At 41.8% G+C, this 16,763-nt stretch overlaps 4 protein-coding genes across 5 annotated transcripts; 1 reads left to right on the top strand and 3 right to left on the bottom strand.

The window, feature by feature from the left end:
* Window positions 1-525: 525 nt before the first annotated feature.
* Window positions 526-3,515, bottom strand: LOC101784260. Its single transcript, XM_022823868.1, has 6 exons — window positions 3,393-3,515; window positions 3,234-3,307; window positions 3,059-3,142; window positions 2,492-2,850; window positions 1,616-2,411; window positions 526-858 (listed from the first exon to the last, which is right to left on the bottom strand). The coding sequence occupies exons 4-6, from the start codon at window positions 2,846-2,848 to the stop codon at window positions 827-829; spliced, it is 1,185 nt and encodes a 394-aa protein (XP_022679603.1). The 5' UTR covers window positions 2,849-2,850; window positions 3,059-3,142; window positions 3,234-3,307; window positions 3,393-3,515; the 3' UTR covers window positions 526-826.
* Window positions 3,516-3,974: 459 nt separating this feature from the next.
* Window positions 3,975-7,860, bottom strand: LOC101785193 (E3 ubiquitin-protein ligase SP1). 2 transcript variants are annotated; one of them, XM_004958473.2, is made up of 11 exons: window positions 7,653-7,858; window positions 7,513-7,565; window positions 6,843-6,967; window positions 6,654-6,749; window positions 5,988-6,125; window positions 5,848-5,913; window positions 5,621-5,733; window positions 5,439-5,549; window positions 5,060-5,103; window positions 4,864-4,969; window positions 3,975-4,466 (listed from the first exon to the last, which is right to left on the bottom strand). In XM_004958473.2, exons 1-11 carry the CDS (start codon window positions 7,727-7,729, stop codon window positions 4,364-4,366), a joined length of 1,032 nt encoding a protein of 343 aa, XP_004958530.1. In that variant the 5' UTR covers window positions 7,730-7,858; the 3' UTR covers window positions 3,975-4,363. The 2 variants fall into 2 exon arrangements, with proteins under 2 accessions (XP_004958530.1, XP_022680155.1); XM_022824420.1 differs by lacking the exon at window positions 3,975-4,466 and adding an exon at window positions 4,473-4,704 and having other exon boundaries at window positions 7,653-7,860.
* A 199-nt stretch (window positions 7,861-8,059) lies between these two features.
* Window positions 8,060-12,016, top strand: LOC101785859 (DEAD-box ATP-dependent RNA helicase 57). Its single transcript, XM_004958475.2, has 11 exons — window positions 8,060-8,368; window positions 8,466-8,602; window positions 8,906-8,997; window positions 9,079-9,175; window positions 9,269-9,349; window positions 9,423-9,655; window positions 10,086-10,280; window positions 10,362-10,452; window positions 10,810-10,932; window positions 11,057-11,207; window positions 11,487-12,016. The coding sequence occupies exons 1-11, from the start codon at window positions 8,149-8,151 to the stop codon at window positions 11,687-11,689; spliced, it is 1,623 nt and encodes a 540-aa protein (XP_004958532.1). The 5' UTR covers window positions 8,060-8,148; the 3' UTR covers window positions 11,690-12,016.
* Window positions 12,017-12,577: 561 nt separating this feature from the next.
* Window positions 12,578-14,820, bottom strand: LOC101786267 (DNA-directed RNA polymerase V subunit 7). Its single transcript, XM_004958476.4, has 2 exons — window positions 14,645-14,820; window positions 12,578-13,399 (listed from the first exon to the last, which is right to left on the bottom strand). The coding sequence occupies exon 2, from the start codon at window positions 13,387-13,389 to the stop codon at window positions 12,862-12,864; it is 528 nt and encodes a 175-aa protein (XP_004958533.1). The 5' UTR covers window positions 13,390-13,399; window positions 14,645-14,820; the 3' UTR covers window positions 12,578-12,861.
* Window positions 14,821-16,763: the final 1,943 nt, after the last annotated feature.

The following is a 16,763-nucleotide window of genomic DNA, read 5'->3' on the forward strand; positions in this document are numbered from 1 at the left end:
ATCTAATCTTGCATCTCTGCGTTATTTTGCTTGATTGGGAGAGCTGTTGATAATTATTATCTGATTGAGTTCGTGCCTGTGAATGGAAACGGCATAGCAGAAAAATATGGTTAACTGCTATCTAATACGGCTTAAATTTTCACATATGAAAAAGATCACACCTGTTTCGTTCAGCCTGTAATGTTTTTCCAAGGATAAAAACATCGCTAGACTTGTTATCAGGTTGTCAGAAGCGTCATCTTTCAGTTCCAGCAGCTCTGGAGAGGTATCTTTCGGTCAATATTTACTGGTGACAGAAGCCACAAATAAACTCAGCTGGAGAGTGTATATTAATTTGAAGAAGTAAATTCCAGAGTAACTACTTTGTTATATCCTGGATAAACTCTTTACCTAACCAGAACCAGTCATGAATTCTTGCAACTTTTGGTTTTAGGATTTGGAATGGAAATGACAGTAGTATATAGGAATGCTTGGATCGGCAATGGACGGGGATAGGGAAGGTAAATGGTTCGTTGGAGGAAAGGGTTTAGATGAAGTTACAAGTAACGTTTTTTGGCAAAAAAGTTACAGGTATTTTTTTTAATAAAGTTACAAATAATTCTTCCATCACTAAGAAGCTATGATATTGACACGCTTAACAGACATCAGAAATTGGTAACACATGGAAAGGACCACCTCGCTAAGAGTGATAACTGATAATAGTCTTGACACATGCTAACACCCACATCAGTAATTGAAAGCACATGGGCAGGGCACTAGACGAATGCCACATGATAACTGTTTACAGATCTCTAGGCTCTAGCCAACTTGTTCTCAAGAATACGGATTAACCAACTGAATATTGGATAGATTGTCCGCCTGAAACAAAAGGAAATGCAATACAAGTTAGCTTCATTTGACATCAAAAGAAAGTTCAGCTCATTTTTTTTCCCATCTAGGCCGCAACAACCAACTGCCCGAAATACTTCTACTGAAGGATAAATGGTTTGGCTTTCAAACGGAGATAAAGCATTGCAAATTTGCAACCACTTCTCAACAAGCATATAAAGACCGGAAAACAATACTAGTTTGCATTTTACCATAAAAGGATAAGCATAAACAAATACATAATTAAATACAATGTTCTTGCACATAGGAATAGCCTTACAAAGTTATAATGCGAACTAACAAACCAGAAATGTCAGCAATGGTTATAATTATCCTTGAATGCATCACATAGGTGCTCATAAAACTATCGACAAGTGAATAATTATCTATTCTCACGCGCACATAACTTGACAGTTTACATGGCAGAAGCAAGCAGCAACCAACTACTTATAACTACAGCAAACTAAACGTGTGGCAGGGCGATCAGGTTCTTGACTACACAGTCAGCTAAAGATGACATACGCAGATAGGACCATCCGTTAATGCTCCAAAACTGTACAGTTTGCACATGTTCCAATCCTAGGAGAAGCAACCTGACAGCTTACATGCAGAAAGTTGAAACCTGCAGCAAATGCCAATGCTAGACTAGTAGACTTAAAAGCAACTATGCTAAATGAACCTTTACAGCCATAAAGTTCAAACTAAGTGAGATGGATTGTATATAGGATCTGAGAACCGCATGGCATACCACTGAGCATCTGGAGTATGTAATCCTTCTTATAGATTTCTGGCAGTGCTAAAAACATGTCCATTTGGTTTGGTTCCTTTGCGAAAATGCTTGCGGCGGTTACCACTTCAATTCCAGTTAAGCCAAGCTTTTCTACTTCAGAAATGGCTGTTACTTTGGCCTTCCTTTGGGGCTCTTCACACAATGACTTCTCTTGCATATCAGTACCATACTCCACCTCTGCAATCACCCTGCCATTCTGAGTAATAGTCTGGAAATGATCAAGAGCATCCTTGAACTGTTCCATTGCTGCTGTTGTGGTGCTGACATGCTGAACAACACTCTGAAAGCGATCATGGGCATCCTTGAACTGCTCCATTCCTGTGGCCATTGCACCAGCATGCTGAACGACACTTTGAAAGTGATCATGTACATCCTTGAACAGCTCCATTGCTGCTGCCATCGTACTTACATGCTGAATGGCAGTTTGAAACTGACCATGTAGATCCTTGAACTTGTCCAGGGACGGGCAATTTGATTCAGTCCTATTCCCTTTTCCATCATGCTTGTATTTCTTCTGACTCTTAGAGCTTAGTGTTGCAGCCAAGGAGCGACCAGATACTCCTGTGGACATCGCATCCTCCTCCACTTCGTCATCTCCAACTTCATTTGCATTTTCACCATTCTCCATGTTAGCAATTGCTTCTTCAGACCCTTCCAACCCTTCTCCGATGTATCTGTCCTTGCCATATATTGCATCAAATGTATCAAAATATACAAATGGGATGCCATACATACCCTTGGCTCTAGGATGATCCTGCATCAAACAAATAAGTCAAAACAGAAACATATTATGATGAAAAATATACGAGTGCCAAAATACTCAGAATAATGTACTCTGCAATATTCATCATATCGTTGTTTTTCACATTGGATCATCTTTCTTGCGTCATCCCAAGAGAAGCCTGGCGATGCTAACATATCCTTGATTGAATAATACTTCCGCTTCAACACTTTCAACCGAGAATCAACATGAGGGCTGGCTTTAATACCACGGCCAGGTAGCTTTTGTGCAAGAATGCTCTGTATGCCTTGAGAGTAACAGTTCTTGAAGCCCCCTCCTTCAACCTTATATCTAGGATCAGCAGATACCTCGCACAAGGCTTTGACAAGCTCTTCATCTTCTTCTGCTGTCCACTTCCTTTTATTTCTACCTCTGCCGCGAACGATTCTGGGGCTTGGAGTATAATTCATCCCTGGAAATAAAAAGAAAAACAAATAAACACAATTCAGTAGGTGTGCATAGTACTTCGTAGCACAATCGGATTAGTACATGGCATTACTGAATCGCTTCAGACCTGTGCCTCGCTACAAAATACTATCTATGCTGACAGAAGATACCAGAGTAGATAACCTAATACAAAGCATATGGCATTACGAATTGGAGAGAGCAATAAAGCAGACCTGCGAAGACCAAATTTCGCCCGGCAACTGCAGTTGGCTAACACGGCGAGCGTCGAGATGTAGACAAAATCGGCGCTTGAGCACCTGAAAGTAAACAAGAAAAGTAAAAACCTTGCCTGAATCTGATATTTAGGCGTCGCCATCTTGGAACACAAGGGAGCGCACGGGGCCTCACCCCACGAGCGGCGGAGACCAAGGCCGGAGGACGTCGGCGGCAAGCGTTGGGTGGCAGGATTGGGAATGGGAATCCTGTGATGGAGGGGATTACCGGATTAGGGTTTCAGCGGGAGCTCGGCTGGACCGAAATTGCAATTCCCGTTGGAGCGGACCTCACCTCAGGTCCTCAGCGGCTCAGCCTTCGTTTCAGGGATTGGGGTATGGATTTGGATTAGGATTAGGACTTGGGCTTCCCGGGTGATAACACCATGCACCCGTTGGTTAATACCCACACGAAAGCTAATACCCACGGCTTAGGCTAAACCTCGTTGGTGGCTGTCCATTTTTTAACATAGTAGACTGTATTGTAGACGTGCTAAAATTGATTTGACTTTAGTAAGATGTTCTGTATATAAATTTTAATCTACTAAAAAATAGTTGATACATAAATTTGTATATTAACCTCCTACTGTTCCTTTTTGCACGTGTTTAGCCCAATGATTTTGCAATCTTGGAAAAGTAACGATCTTGCTAATTGATGGTTGCAACATCAGGCGTGCACTAAGCCATCCATTCGATCCCGACATTTTGTCTTATCGCACGTCTCTAAATTAGCGAGGAACAGGCATGAATATGGACTGAAAAATAATGTGCCAACAAGGAGTTTTCACATACATGTTACAAAATGAGCCGTAGAAACATAAAGACATATTACAAATCTTTTGTTCTTTTCTCCTACTTATGATCCTGCCAAGCAAACTGGGCACAAAAGAACCACAGATAGCGTTCCATTCTCATTCACCAGAAAATTTGATTAATGTCAACAAAGCGAACAACTTTGTTATTCCTCTGCACAAATGCCCATTGGGCAGCGATAAATGTTACCAGCATCCATATTATCAATAAACTCGCTGCTAGCCTATGTGCATTTACACAAGAACGTTCTGTACACAATTGTAGTACATTACAGGCAAGGGCACCCATTGGCTATGAGCTTGCATCACTCGCTGTTCTGCCAGCAAACTCCTTGAAGAAGCTTCAGCCCAGTATTGCAGTTCATGTCCTTTGGTTGACCAACTGGTTTCAAAAGAAGCAGCTCACCGTGGTGATACCATGCCAGTTTTTGCATCATACATTCATATATTACTGTCAATGGCGGAAAGTTCTGACAGCTTGGTCTATTCTTCTCCGGCAAAGTGGGCAGTTTGTTAAATGTGAAGAGCAGGCCATACAACAACACATGTGGCCGCACCTGTATAACAATTTATTAATTACTGAGTTGCTTCGAGTGAAATCTTTTAGGGGTGACAACAATGATAGCAGAACTAGCAATGAACAGGGCTTAAAATATGAACAAAACTTGTATTTCTGCAGTTCCACTCTTTGCTCAGGCTCCAACCCAAATGATGAAGCATCGCACATAACAATGCTTATTGAGTTCGTTTCACCCATTAATCAACTTTCAAGTGGTTGTCAAGTTATGAGGCAAGCTGTTATAGGAGAGAAATTTGAGAAGCTAGTCAACATGAATCAGGAAGACCATAATGCTGCCTAGTATATTTGGGATTGTGGAAAAAGAAAAAGGAAAAAGAGACAATCAGGTTGTTTCATTCTCAACATAGAAGCTCTGGAAGACGTAGGATACTTACGGCACAAAAACAGCATTGTACTCTTGCTCAAGGCATATAACACATATATCCAGCACCAATTGATCTTTTTTACTGTTAGGCTCTGTGTTTGATGTACCTTTGCCCCCTGAACCAAAAAAAAATACAAGATAATAATTAAACATGCCCATTACTAATAATATAGCACAACCAATCTAGAACAGAAATACAAAATCACCTTCAGCTTCTCTAGCTTGCCTTTGTGCTGCTGCATTAAGAACCCTATACGAATAAAATAGTATCAGAATCTTCTGTGCCCAATAAAACCTTAGTATGCAATCACGTGCATGAGTGTTGGCTTGTGGTAACACTACTATGCAAACAGAATATCTTAGCACTTTAGTTTTAGGTTTTGATTGCATTTTAACCAAGCATGACACTAGTTACAGGGTTAAGAAGATACAATGTATTCACTCTGTACTCTTTAGTACTTTTTCTTAAATGAAAGAAAGACAAACCTCTTAAAAGAATCTGAACAATAAAGAACGCCGCTACTTTTTTTTAACAATCTGTTCATCTGAATGTCCTAAAAGGAACTGATGTTAGGAGTTAGGCACCTTTTCTGCAGTTCGTGCCGGCGCTTCCTTTCCAGAAAATGCTGAATTGCACGCTTTGCAAGGAGAAAAACACTAAATGTTGCAAAGCCCATGGAAGCAAGCCGGTATAACCTGTAACAAACACGCTATTAGCATCACGACACCCGAACTAAGACAAAGAGTGCTCTAATGAATTTTCCTACTTGGCCCATTTTCCAAGATTCAAGATAAGTTGATCAATGCTTTTTGGTGATACATAAAATGGTCCTTTGTGCGGTCTCTGAATTCGAATAGTTCCAACATCATCTTTAATGGCCTGTTCATACAAATAAGAACAAAGAACAAAAGGAAGAGATAAAAAAAATACATTAGACATGCCAACAAGAATTAATGCAACACAACACAGACCAATTAGTGATGCAAATACTACCTCACCAACAACCGTCAACGAGGTTCCAGTTGGAAGAACCCTTTCAGTTCGCTTTACTCCAAGCATCTATAGGATTATTGCTTAATCATCAGTCATGTATCTTTAAGCATTGTCATTGTTGAAGATGCGATTAGACAAACCTTCAATCCTTGTAAATAATCTAGAGTTCCACGTACAAGTGTCCGCCCTGACTCCTCAAAAACCTCACTGGCAACAGTTAAAATTAAACCAGCTGCAGCACGAGCACCGACCACATAGACACGTCCAGTTCCATCATCCTAGTGATATTTAAAGGTTAGAGAAGCATCCCACTCGCAAATTGTGGATAAGTTATTAAAAAATGACATCATTTTTTTTGCCTGAAGGATGCATATAGTATATATGGAATGGCCATTTTCATCCTGAGCTGTAATAATTTATGTTTAAATACCCATTTGGCATATCTTAGGCTCAGAATTATCATTTATTTTGGACAAGAGGCTTATGTATGATATCAACAATGCCTAAAATAGGGGTTAATTTTGGGCTTGAGTCTGGCCTCCAACAAGAGCCAGGGCCAGCAAGGCTGGGCTTTGGAGCTTAAAAGCTGACTTTTATCCACACATCAAGCTACAACAATAGGCTCACAAGAAAAGCTTAAGGTAATCCAAACAGAGACCATTAGCTTAGTTGGCTCACACTATAAACCCAAGTTCGCATAAACTAGCTTATTGATAAACCCAATTTCGGGCATAATATGCTAATTCAGTCCCAGGCTAAATAGTCATATTTGAAAAAGGGGGGAAAAAGCTACAGCAGTCAATTACCAGATACCATGGAACCTCTTTGCTAACAGAAAGCATCACTGCAGAATCTTGAATCCAGGATCCAGCATCGTTGTGCTTCAGGAAGTGTTGCTCTGCCTACAAAATATAAAGTTTAAGCAGAAATAGCATATTTATTGCAGCCCATCTACTCATCACCAAAAAAAGAGAGAGAATGAAATCAGTGGTTACCGTTTCCTCAACGATTACACCTCTCATGCCACTTTGTTGGCATATAAGTGGCGTGTCTGAACCAACTCTTCCAGAAACGGCCACTACAAGTGGTAGGACTTTACTTGCAGTGTCCAAGATAGCAGCTGTTCAAGACGGTGTAGACATGTCAGAAAATAACATCATTTATATAGTTAAATAATCAAAATGGCTGCTAAGTTCTCAAAATAACACCTAATCTAAAGTTCCTTTTTATAAATTTAACCAATCAAAATCAACATCCATATCGAAAAAGAGAGTGAAATGACTGAAGAAACAACTGAGCAAGCATATCAAAATCAACAGTTGACAATTGTGCAAATCATACAATCACAATCAAGTCAGCTCAGTATAAAACTGTAAACCTGATACAATTCTACCAGCAGTCAAAACCATATAACAAAACCCTGGTAACCTAATTATCAGGAGTACTAATATAAACTAATCTCAACAAATATAATCATACTGTGCAAATATAAGCTTCGGTTGATCCTTTCTTTTAAACATATACACACTCGGTTTTACTTACTATCCTTTCGTAGTAAAAACAAAAAAATAAAGAATCAGACTAAATCAAACAATGAACCTTCCCAAAGGCTGAATACATCAACCACAAATGCAGTAACCAAACCCTAACCCGTCACTTACTGACCTAAATCCTTCATGCTGCCAGCCCTCGCGACCGACCGCAGCACCTCCGCATCTCTGAGCACCAAACAATCAATACATCACATAGATCTTACAGAAAGCGCACCGAAAAAGGGAAGAAAATAAGACACGAGGGATCGGCACCTTCCGCTGCTCCTCCCAAGGAGATACAGCGCCGCGGCGCTGAGGCAGCACCCCACTCCGCCCCACGGAATCATCATCGCCGCGAATCGAGCACGAGAATTGCAGCGCGCGAATGGAGGCGGAGATTTGCGCGCCGAAATATTTCTTCTTCCCCTTCACATACGGCAGCGCTATGGACGGGGGCAAAGCAAAGAACTGGATACCAGAAGTGGAAGCGAACGCCACGTCATCGAGAAGAGGTAGCCCCTAGCTGTCAGATACGCTGACTTGTGGGGTCCCAAGATGACCGCCTCCGCCGTCAACCAGTCACACGAGCGTTGGTCCCACGTGGAATGGAAAGGGCGAGCTCCGTCTCTGCGACATGGGGCCCGGACAACTCTACTTGCCCTCTCACTGCAGGTGGGTCCCGCAGCAATTACACAGAGAAGCAGGGGTGCCTAGGGTTTTAGAAGAGGAAGGGGTGGGTTCTCCGCGGCGGCGACGGCGACGGCGAGCCATGGAGACCTCGAAGCTCTCGTCGGCGCTCTTCGCCGGCACTCACTTCAACCGCAAGCGCTTCGCCGCCGACTTTGCGCGGTTCCATCAAGGCCCGACTCCCTCACCCGCCGCCCCCTCCGCGCTGTCCCCGGAGAAGAAGCGGAAGCGAAAGAGCGGCAAGGCGAAGGCGAAGAATAATAAGAAGAAGCGAGCGGAAGCGGCTGCCGCCTCGTCGTCGGGTGAGGCTCGCTTCCGGTTGGTTCGCTCCGGGAGGTTGCCGCTTGGGTACTCATTGTGTTGGTAATTTCATTCTGCCCCGTGTGTTGTATTCTGCAGATGTTGTGGAGGGGTTCAATGTGTTCAAGGGATTGGTGGGTAAAAATGACGAGCTGCGTTCTGAGAAGGTGGTGATAGGGAAGGATGAGGATTCGGTGTCTGTGAGGCGGCGGAAGGAGATTGAGAGGGAAATCGAGGTAATTGAATTTTGGCAGTGCACTTGTGTTGGTGTATTGTGCCGTGCCTATCCCATTTATGTAATCATGTCGCCAGTTTTTGTTGGACTGAATTCTAGCTCATGAAGAATTGATTGTTAAAAGCTTGCATGCCCTAAAATTTCTTATGACCCCTTCAGTATCCTGCTTGAATTGACAGTAGTGCCAAATAAAGCTTGGACTTTAGATGTACTGTATTTGCAATTGCAATTTCCAAAGTTTCTTACCACTGAGTCATCTGGATGGCTGGAGTTTTATAGTTTGGTTTTGGTTTCCACTTTGCAGAGGGCTGCAGTTCTTCGGAAGAGGTTTGATATTCACATTGCTGGACAAAATGTTCCAGCACCACTTGAGAGCTTTGAAGAACTGATTTCAAGGTTAGTGTTTTCAAGCACAACATACTTCTGGTTATAGTGGAAACGTTTGAGGTGGTTAGGTTGTTTTCATTTTTGCACTAGATATGGGTGTGATTCCTATCTGGTTGGGAACTTGTCAAAACTTGGGTTTCAAGAACCTACACCAATACAAAGGCAGGCCATTCCCATTCTTCTTTCGGTGAGTGAGTTTGAACTCTATTTGGATTTAGTCCTTTTGCCTTGGAAAACTATTTTAGCCGTTAAGTTGATTTAACTTGCATTCCTTGCCTAGGGGAGGGAATGCTTTGCTTGTGCACCTACTGGTTCTGGCAAGACACTGGCTTTCTTGTTTCCACTTCTTATGAAAATTAAGGTATGTCTTTATAGTATTGCATTGTGCTGTTCACATTGGTTGATATTCCACTTGATGAGTATTGTTCTAATAGCCAGGGTCTAAAGGTGGTGTTAAAGCTGTGATTCTTTGCCCAACGAGAGAATTGGCCGCACAAACTGTGAGAGAATGCAAGAAGATGGCTAAAGGAAGGAAGTACTATATTAAATTGATGACCAAAGATCTCTCCAAATCAGGGAATTTCAAAGATATGCACTGTGATATCCTTGTTTCCACCCCGCTTCGTTTGGACCATGCTGTAAAGAAAAGAGACCTTGATTTAAGTAGGTCTGTGATCATATCTTGAATGTTTTATTGTTTTGTTTTCCACCGCAATTGGTTCCATAAGCAATGTATTGATGGCCACTTCTGGTAAGTTGTGGTTTTGATTTATGTTTGATCATGGCTGTTAACTTGTGGTTCCATTTTCTAATTTTTTATAGAAACACTTAAAACTTGCGTAGCTGTGTAGTTCACAGCATTTCACGCTAAAAATGATAACTTGTAGGTGACCACTGTACTACACATGTCATCGGTCATTCCAAAAAAAAAACAGTTATTGTTCTATTTCTTAGAAATAGTACAATTAAGCTACCACTATGCTGGTTTTCCAACTCGTGTGTGTTTTCTTGTTACTTGAGGATGAACTGTTGATTGTTGCTTTCAGCATTATAAAGCATAATCTAGAATCTAAATAACAGATAACCTCCTTTTGCAGTGTGGAATACCTTGTCTTGGATGAATCTGATAAACTTTTTGAGCTTGGATTTGTTGAAGTGATTGATTCAGTTGTTGAAGCCTGTTCCAATCCTTCAATAATTCGGTCTTTGTTCAGTGCCACATTGCCCGATTCAATTGAGGCTCTTGCACGCACTATAATGCACGATGCCATTCGAGTCATTGTTGGAAGAAAGTGAGTATCTACATCTAAATATGAACCTAAATGAGGCTTGTTTGATTTGATATTTTCATCACTGTTTGTTCAACTTAACAGGAATTCAGCTTCCTCACTGATTAAGCAAAAATTGATTTTCGCTGGAACTGAGAGGGGGAAGTTGCTAGCTCTTCGGCAAAGCTTTCAAGAGGTATATCAATAATCTTTTATCTGGTTGTGTCTCTGTTGTCTCCAGATACCATCCTTCTAGGGTTTCAAATGATGGACAATTAAAACTAAGGAATGTGGAATTGTATTTGCATGAATTTCACAAGTAGATTGCAGTTATTGGAAGTATAAAATACTGATTGCTGCGGGATTGCAGAACTGACCCACCACAGTTCTATGTACCATTTATGCACTAACTACACACATGTATGAATAAAAAAGTCATGCTTGGACCTAGTCTGCTTCTTGTAGTAATCAACTGAACAAAATACAAAACTTTCATTTTTATGTTCATTTGAGTTTGTTACTTATTGCTGATCAACCGTTTATTAAATTGTAGTCTCTCAATCCACCAGTATTGATCTTTGTCCAAAGCAAAGACAGAGCAAAAGAGCTTTACAAAGAACTGGCATTTGATGACGTTAGGGCTGATGTAATTCATGCAGACCTCAGTGAGGAGCAGGTATTGCTTTGCATAGTATTGTTACTACTATTTCATAAATGTTGGCACTATTTTGTTTATAGCTGTAATACTGTTGTCTACGTCAAGGCTTACATGCTGTCAATTAATATTTCCTTTACTGCAGCGTCAGGATGCTGTTGACAACTTGAGAGCTGGAAAGACCTGGGTACTGATAGCAACAGAAGTCATTGCTCGGGGAATGGATTTCAAAGGTGTAAACTGTGTGATAAACTACGATTTTCCGGAGTCAGCTGCTGCCTATATTCACAGGATAGGTAAGACTCTGTACATTTGATTGCATCCATATAGATTAGAGATTATGAATTTATGGTATAGATTTTTAGATTAGTTCCCTGTCGAATATACCTCATCATCTTGCCTGTTAGGTTCCTTTTTAATTGAATTCTGATCTGGTATAAATGTGCCCAGTGATCATTTAATTTGTCTGCAGTCACATTAGTTTTGGATACCATAGGCTGTTTGCATATGTGCATCTGGTGGAGGCGCCTTGATACTGAAAGACCTTATATACATATCAATTTTCCTCTGTGTAGGACGATGCGGAAGAGCCGGTAGATCTGGGGAGGCCATCACGTTCTTCACAGAGGAGGACAAGCCATTCTTGAGGAATATCGCGAACGTGCTGGTATCTTCAGGATGTGAAGTTCCTTCCTGGATAATGGCATTGCCGAAGCTCAAGCGAATGAAGCACAGGGTGGATAGGGACCCAATCTCCACCTTACCGGATGAAGATTAAGAATGGTCTTGTAACCATAGCATTTTTTAGATAATACATTGGCTCCAATTATCCATGTTTGAATGCCCAGAGTGGTATTCCAACCATAGCACTTTTGAGATGGCACGCTGGCTTCAGCTTTCCCTGTTCGAATTCGAATGCCTGGTGTATCGATCAGTTTGTTAACTGCGACCCCAGACGAGAAAAATTCACATCTTTTTGTTATGTAGAGTTTTTGTGATCGAATAGCGAGTCCACAAGTAGATAGATTATGTTACGCAATTAGATGCATCATGCCTCTACAAACATTTTTATACTTAATGTCATCCTCTTCATTCAGATTCTTAACCATAGACCCAGCAATCATTCTACACATGCTTAGTTCTATGGACAAGGGGGTGTGGAAGTTAGTGAAGACGTCTTGACCGAGGAATTTGGTTATAGAAACAGAACTGTTTCACTTGCAAGCAAGCTTACAAGGCTCTGATTGGTAATGATATAGTCTCGCATCTATTCAAGTCGATGCACGCAGATGGCTCTTTCAAACATCATTTTACTCGTGTCGGCTGGCTGCTCAATATCCTCATTGCTTTGGTTTGTTAATTGTGGTAGCGTTAACTCCCCTCTCGGAGTTCTTTGGTCCTCTTATCGCCAAGAAATATGTGGCAGATACCTGGTGTAGATGCCTGACATGTAATTAGACGTCGTGTTCAAACTCCACCTCCGTCTTTGTTTTCCTCCCAAAAGCTCTGAATACAAATTCAGGTGGGCGCAAAACCTCGGTTGACCCTTGAAAAAAGCGAAATATGGGGCAAAGCCCGACGCTGAAACCTTGGACCTCCTCAATATCAACACTATGGCCAAGCAAATCAAGAAGCAATATAAATGCAAATTCAACAGTTCTCCAGATCAGGGAACACCATGTAAAATATACTTGCAAGCAAGCATAAAAACTTGAACAGCCATGGTCAACACAGGTTCATCACAGTACAGGCATGTAAATCACGGGGCCCAATGGCACTGGCATCAGCATCAAGCTTCAAGCATTAATGTCACAGGACAATTGGCCATGTCTCGGCACTACAGATCAGACTATTGACTACAAAGTTAACTCTAACACATCAGATCCACACATCCATCCACCGTCTAACAAGCAATGTACATCAGAACCACATTTAGCCTGTGGAAGCAGTTCACAGTGGCCCAAGAAAGTCACCAGCGATCGTAGCAAGGAGCTGAAACTGGCGGTCAGCTTCCATCCAGCGGAATCCCATGACCTTGAAACGCACGGCGGTGTCCTTCTCCAGCTTTGAGTGGTCATTCATGAACATAGGGTTCTCCCCTCCGATGTACTTGTAATCGCTCATCGACTTCTCAGCCATGAAGATGCTCTCAACAGGTCCAGATTTGAGAAACACGCCGTGCTTGAGGATCCTATCCACATATCCAACCAAGATCTCGCCCTTCAGAGGCTTCTGTGTGATGCAGGTGAATGTGACTGGGAACAGAACGTCTCCAGTAAGCTCGCGCACTTTCCCTTCAGATATTGCCTTCAGCTGATTGACGGCAACGTAGTAGCCATGCTCCTTGGAAGCCCTCTTGTTGGTAACATCCTCCAGAAGACGCACAATGATAGCCTTGCGGAGCAGGAGGCCCTTGCGGTCCAGCTGGCTAGGGGATATCAACACATTCCATGACATCTCTACCTCAAGAAAAACCATGGCTGAGTACCTGCCAAAAGATACAAGACATCTAACTTTAGTGGCTTGGTAACTTTCAGCTGAAACAAAGGACATGCTTGTTAGCGCATTTCAGGGTAAAATTAGAGTGACCCGTTCTTTCACAGAATACATGCAACTGTGCATGCAGTATCATCACACAAGTAATAGATTAAAAGAATATAAAACAAAACTCTGTTAGAGACAACGTTAACTAAAATTTGAATTGTCAAGACATAGTTATGGAGCATGATTTCGGTTATGGACTGTAGTTAATAGCCAAAGGTTGGACATTGGAGGATGCTTGCCCTTGTGCAGCTGTTTTGAGGCTCATTCCATATCATCAAAGACAAACATTTGATGCCAGAGGAAGGGAAGGCTTTCTACACCTTCATACTTCGTAGCGTTATTGTCTAATACAATTATCCTCCTTATGGAGTTATGGTTATATAAAGGCCTTCTCCTAACTATTAATAACAGCTTACAGAAACTAACTACTGGAATCAAAACAATAATGGAACCTGGACACAATAGAATCTGAACAAGCATGCAAATTATTAGCATAATTGTTTTTTTGCCTCCCAGCCCACCTTGCACTGTGCCCTTGAGAAGTTCTCATGAAAAATGAGTTCAATATAAAGAAAGGCATCGATGATTAAATTCTCTGGGATGGAGTTATAAGTAGGCAAGGTTTTATTTTACAGTTCGCACATTTCAATCAGAAACATAGTGAGTGCTGCAGAATTTTAATCACATATATTGCAGTAGTGCATAACAAAGTATGCGGCCGCAGCAGGGAAGGATGGGATAAGGGGTGGTTTCCCTCATGCCCAGGGCCCCAACTACCAGCAAAGGATTTTCTAACATCCCACCAAACCATTTCTACCAACATGCCCTCTGCAACAATAGCTGGAGTACAAAGAATCACATTCTAGGGTAGTAATTAAACCCTCTAAGTGCAATACACGAGACACTTGTATCTAGAAAGAAAACAACCAAACAAATTAATCTGGAAAATTTCAGCAGCATGAGTATGTTATCATTTCGAGTTTAAATTGTACTAGTTGTACTCACGGGCGGACCCAGAATTAGGACATGGGTCTACACATGTGCACCCGATAATTTTTGCAAGCAAAATCGAAGTTAGTAGGTATATATTGCAACGGGATCAGATATGATTGAATGCAAATAGCTTACATTAGGGTTTGGGGCGCTCTGTTTCGCACAGCAGGAAGGGAAGAGAAGGGGACGGCATTACCTGGTGGGTGCTCGTCGCCGGCAAAGGGCCCGGCGAGGGAGACGTGTCGAATCGCGCCGCCGCTCGTCCAATCGTCCCCGCTAGGAAAGGGAGACCGAGAGGAGAGAGATGAGAGAGAAAGGAACGGTGCAAGGGAAGGTGGGGGAACCTCGGGAACCGGTGGACACCCAACAGTCAGTTTGCCGTGGGAGCTAATTCTAGAAGTGATTATATGATTTTTTAGTATAAACTAGAATAACTTTATAGAATCAGGAGAAGTTACTTTTTTCAGCTCTTAGCCTCTTAGTTCATTTTAAAGAATCACTTCACAAAATCAGCGGAGAATCAATCCCCTCTGGAAAACTGTAACTGTTTGGCAGAGCTCCTGCTGGATTCAGCAGAGAATCAACTCCGGGAGCTCTGCCAAACGCACTCTTATTCTCTTCATTTTATTTCTTTACTAGTTATGAATTTCTAAAAATTTAATGAGTTTTTTCTTTTTTTTGCAAAATCTCATACTCCCCGTTCCAAATTGCAAATTGTATAGTTTAAATAGATTTTTCCACTAAAGATCTTGCTCGAATTTCATTACCGGAAGCAACAAAATTATAATTACAAGTTCCAGGTTCAGGTTACACAACCAGAGTGAAGCTACTGAAAAGTACAAAAGCGAGCTCCAGCTGAACGACACACAGGGCCCTTCTAGCTGAAGAACAGACCACACGAGACTAGAGTTTCAAACAGTAGACATCAACCTCTATTATGAGCTGCTAGACAGCAAACAGATCCCAAATTTTGCCTTCATCGCCTGCGACCAGACTACCGACGACGCTTCTACCATTCGAGGGTGCCTGGTCCTTCACTGTTTCCTCCGTCCTCTCTGCCTGTGGATGAAAATGCCCTGCAGCCTCCTTCATTGCTTCTGCTCCCATCTCCAAATCCATCTTAGCTTCCTGCTTTTGGAGACCTGCCCAGTATGTTATGAAAGAAGATGCTAAGTATATAATCTCAGTAGTAGATTTTATATATTTTTTGTCAAAACACATAAAATTTCTAGCTCAACAAACCAACCATATTATTATGCATCTAGACATATACTATATCTAGACGTATAATCTAGAAAAATCAAAACGACCTAAAATTTGGAACGGAGGAGATTTCCTTAAATTTTTATTAAGCGAGGTATGTGTTCAAACTCAAATGACCGTACACATCGTATACATGTGCGGTATTATACACGCGCCTACATAAAACACCTCATACCAATTAAATTATGCTCGGCCGGCCCTTTACGATGTTGGCTTTTGATTAAGTACATGGAATTTTTGTCGAATTCAACCTACTATGGATGAGAGTCCTCGTAGAAGCTGCACCAGTCCTTGAGATGTTTGATATTGATCGTAAGTTTTAGTCTGATCTGTTCTCTCTGCAACGCAAGCTTCTGATCTCACACTGTTTCAAGAAACATGACTTGTTTGCTCTTATTAGATTTGGGGGCATTCATGCCAGATCAGTGATTCATCATTCAAGGCAAGGTTTTTGGGAGAGGACGATCTCTCATGGAAGATGCCCGAAATCACAATTGATAGAATTTGTTAAAGCTGTTGTGCATGACCCTTGCCATGACACCATTCTTCTGAAATGTGATGACCCTTGCCAGGACTGCGAGACGATGGGTATTTTCCCACCTCGCTCATCTACAGAGTGTTTGTTTCCAAAGAACAAGGATGAGCGAGACATGGTGGTCAAGCTTCTCAGTCTCAGGAATGGTTTCTCATCCCGTGCCCGGATAATTTTTGGTAACTGGAGCGGTGTTAAGATCCTCAAAAACACACGACCACAGGTGTATCAGGACTTGGGCGAAGAGGTACTATCTATCTATATTTTCAAAAGCCAAAAAGGAAACCACATTTTGTATAGAAAATACATGGCCGCAACACTTCTGACTGAGAAGGCAAGCACAGACTTGCCATCATGGCCAACTTTGCGACTGCAAGTCGAATGGAATTCTTCCCAGCATAGCCAGGAAGCAGGATCTCATCCCCATCCGCATCACTAGGTCCCGGTGCACCCTTCTCTATGGTCTGATTGCATGATTTAACATTTCGACACCAATTCAATCGGAAGAAGACTTGCTCAG

This window comes from Setaria italica, chromosome II, assembly GCF_000263155.2.
Source record: "Setaria italica strain Yugu1 chromosome II, Setaria_italica_v2.0, whole genome shotgun sequence".
NCBI classification, from domain to species: domain Eukaryota; kingdom Viridiplantae; phylum Streptophyta; class Magnoliopsida; order Poales; family Poaceae; genus Setaria; species Setaria italica.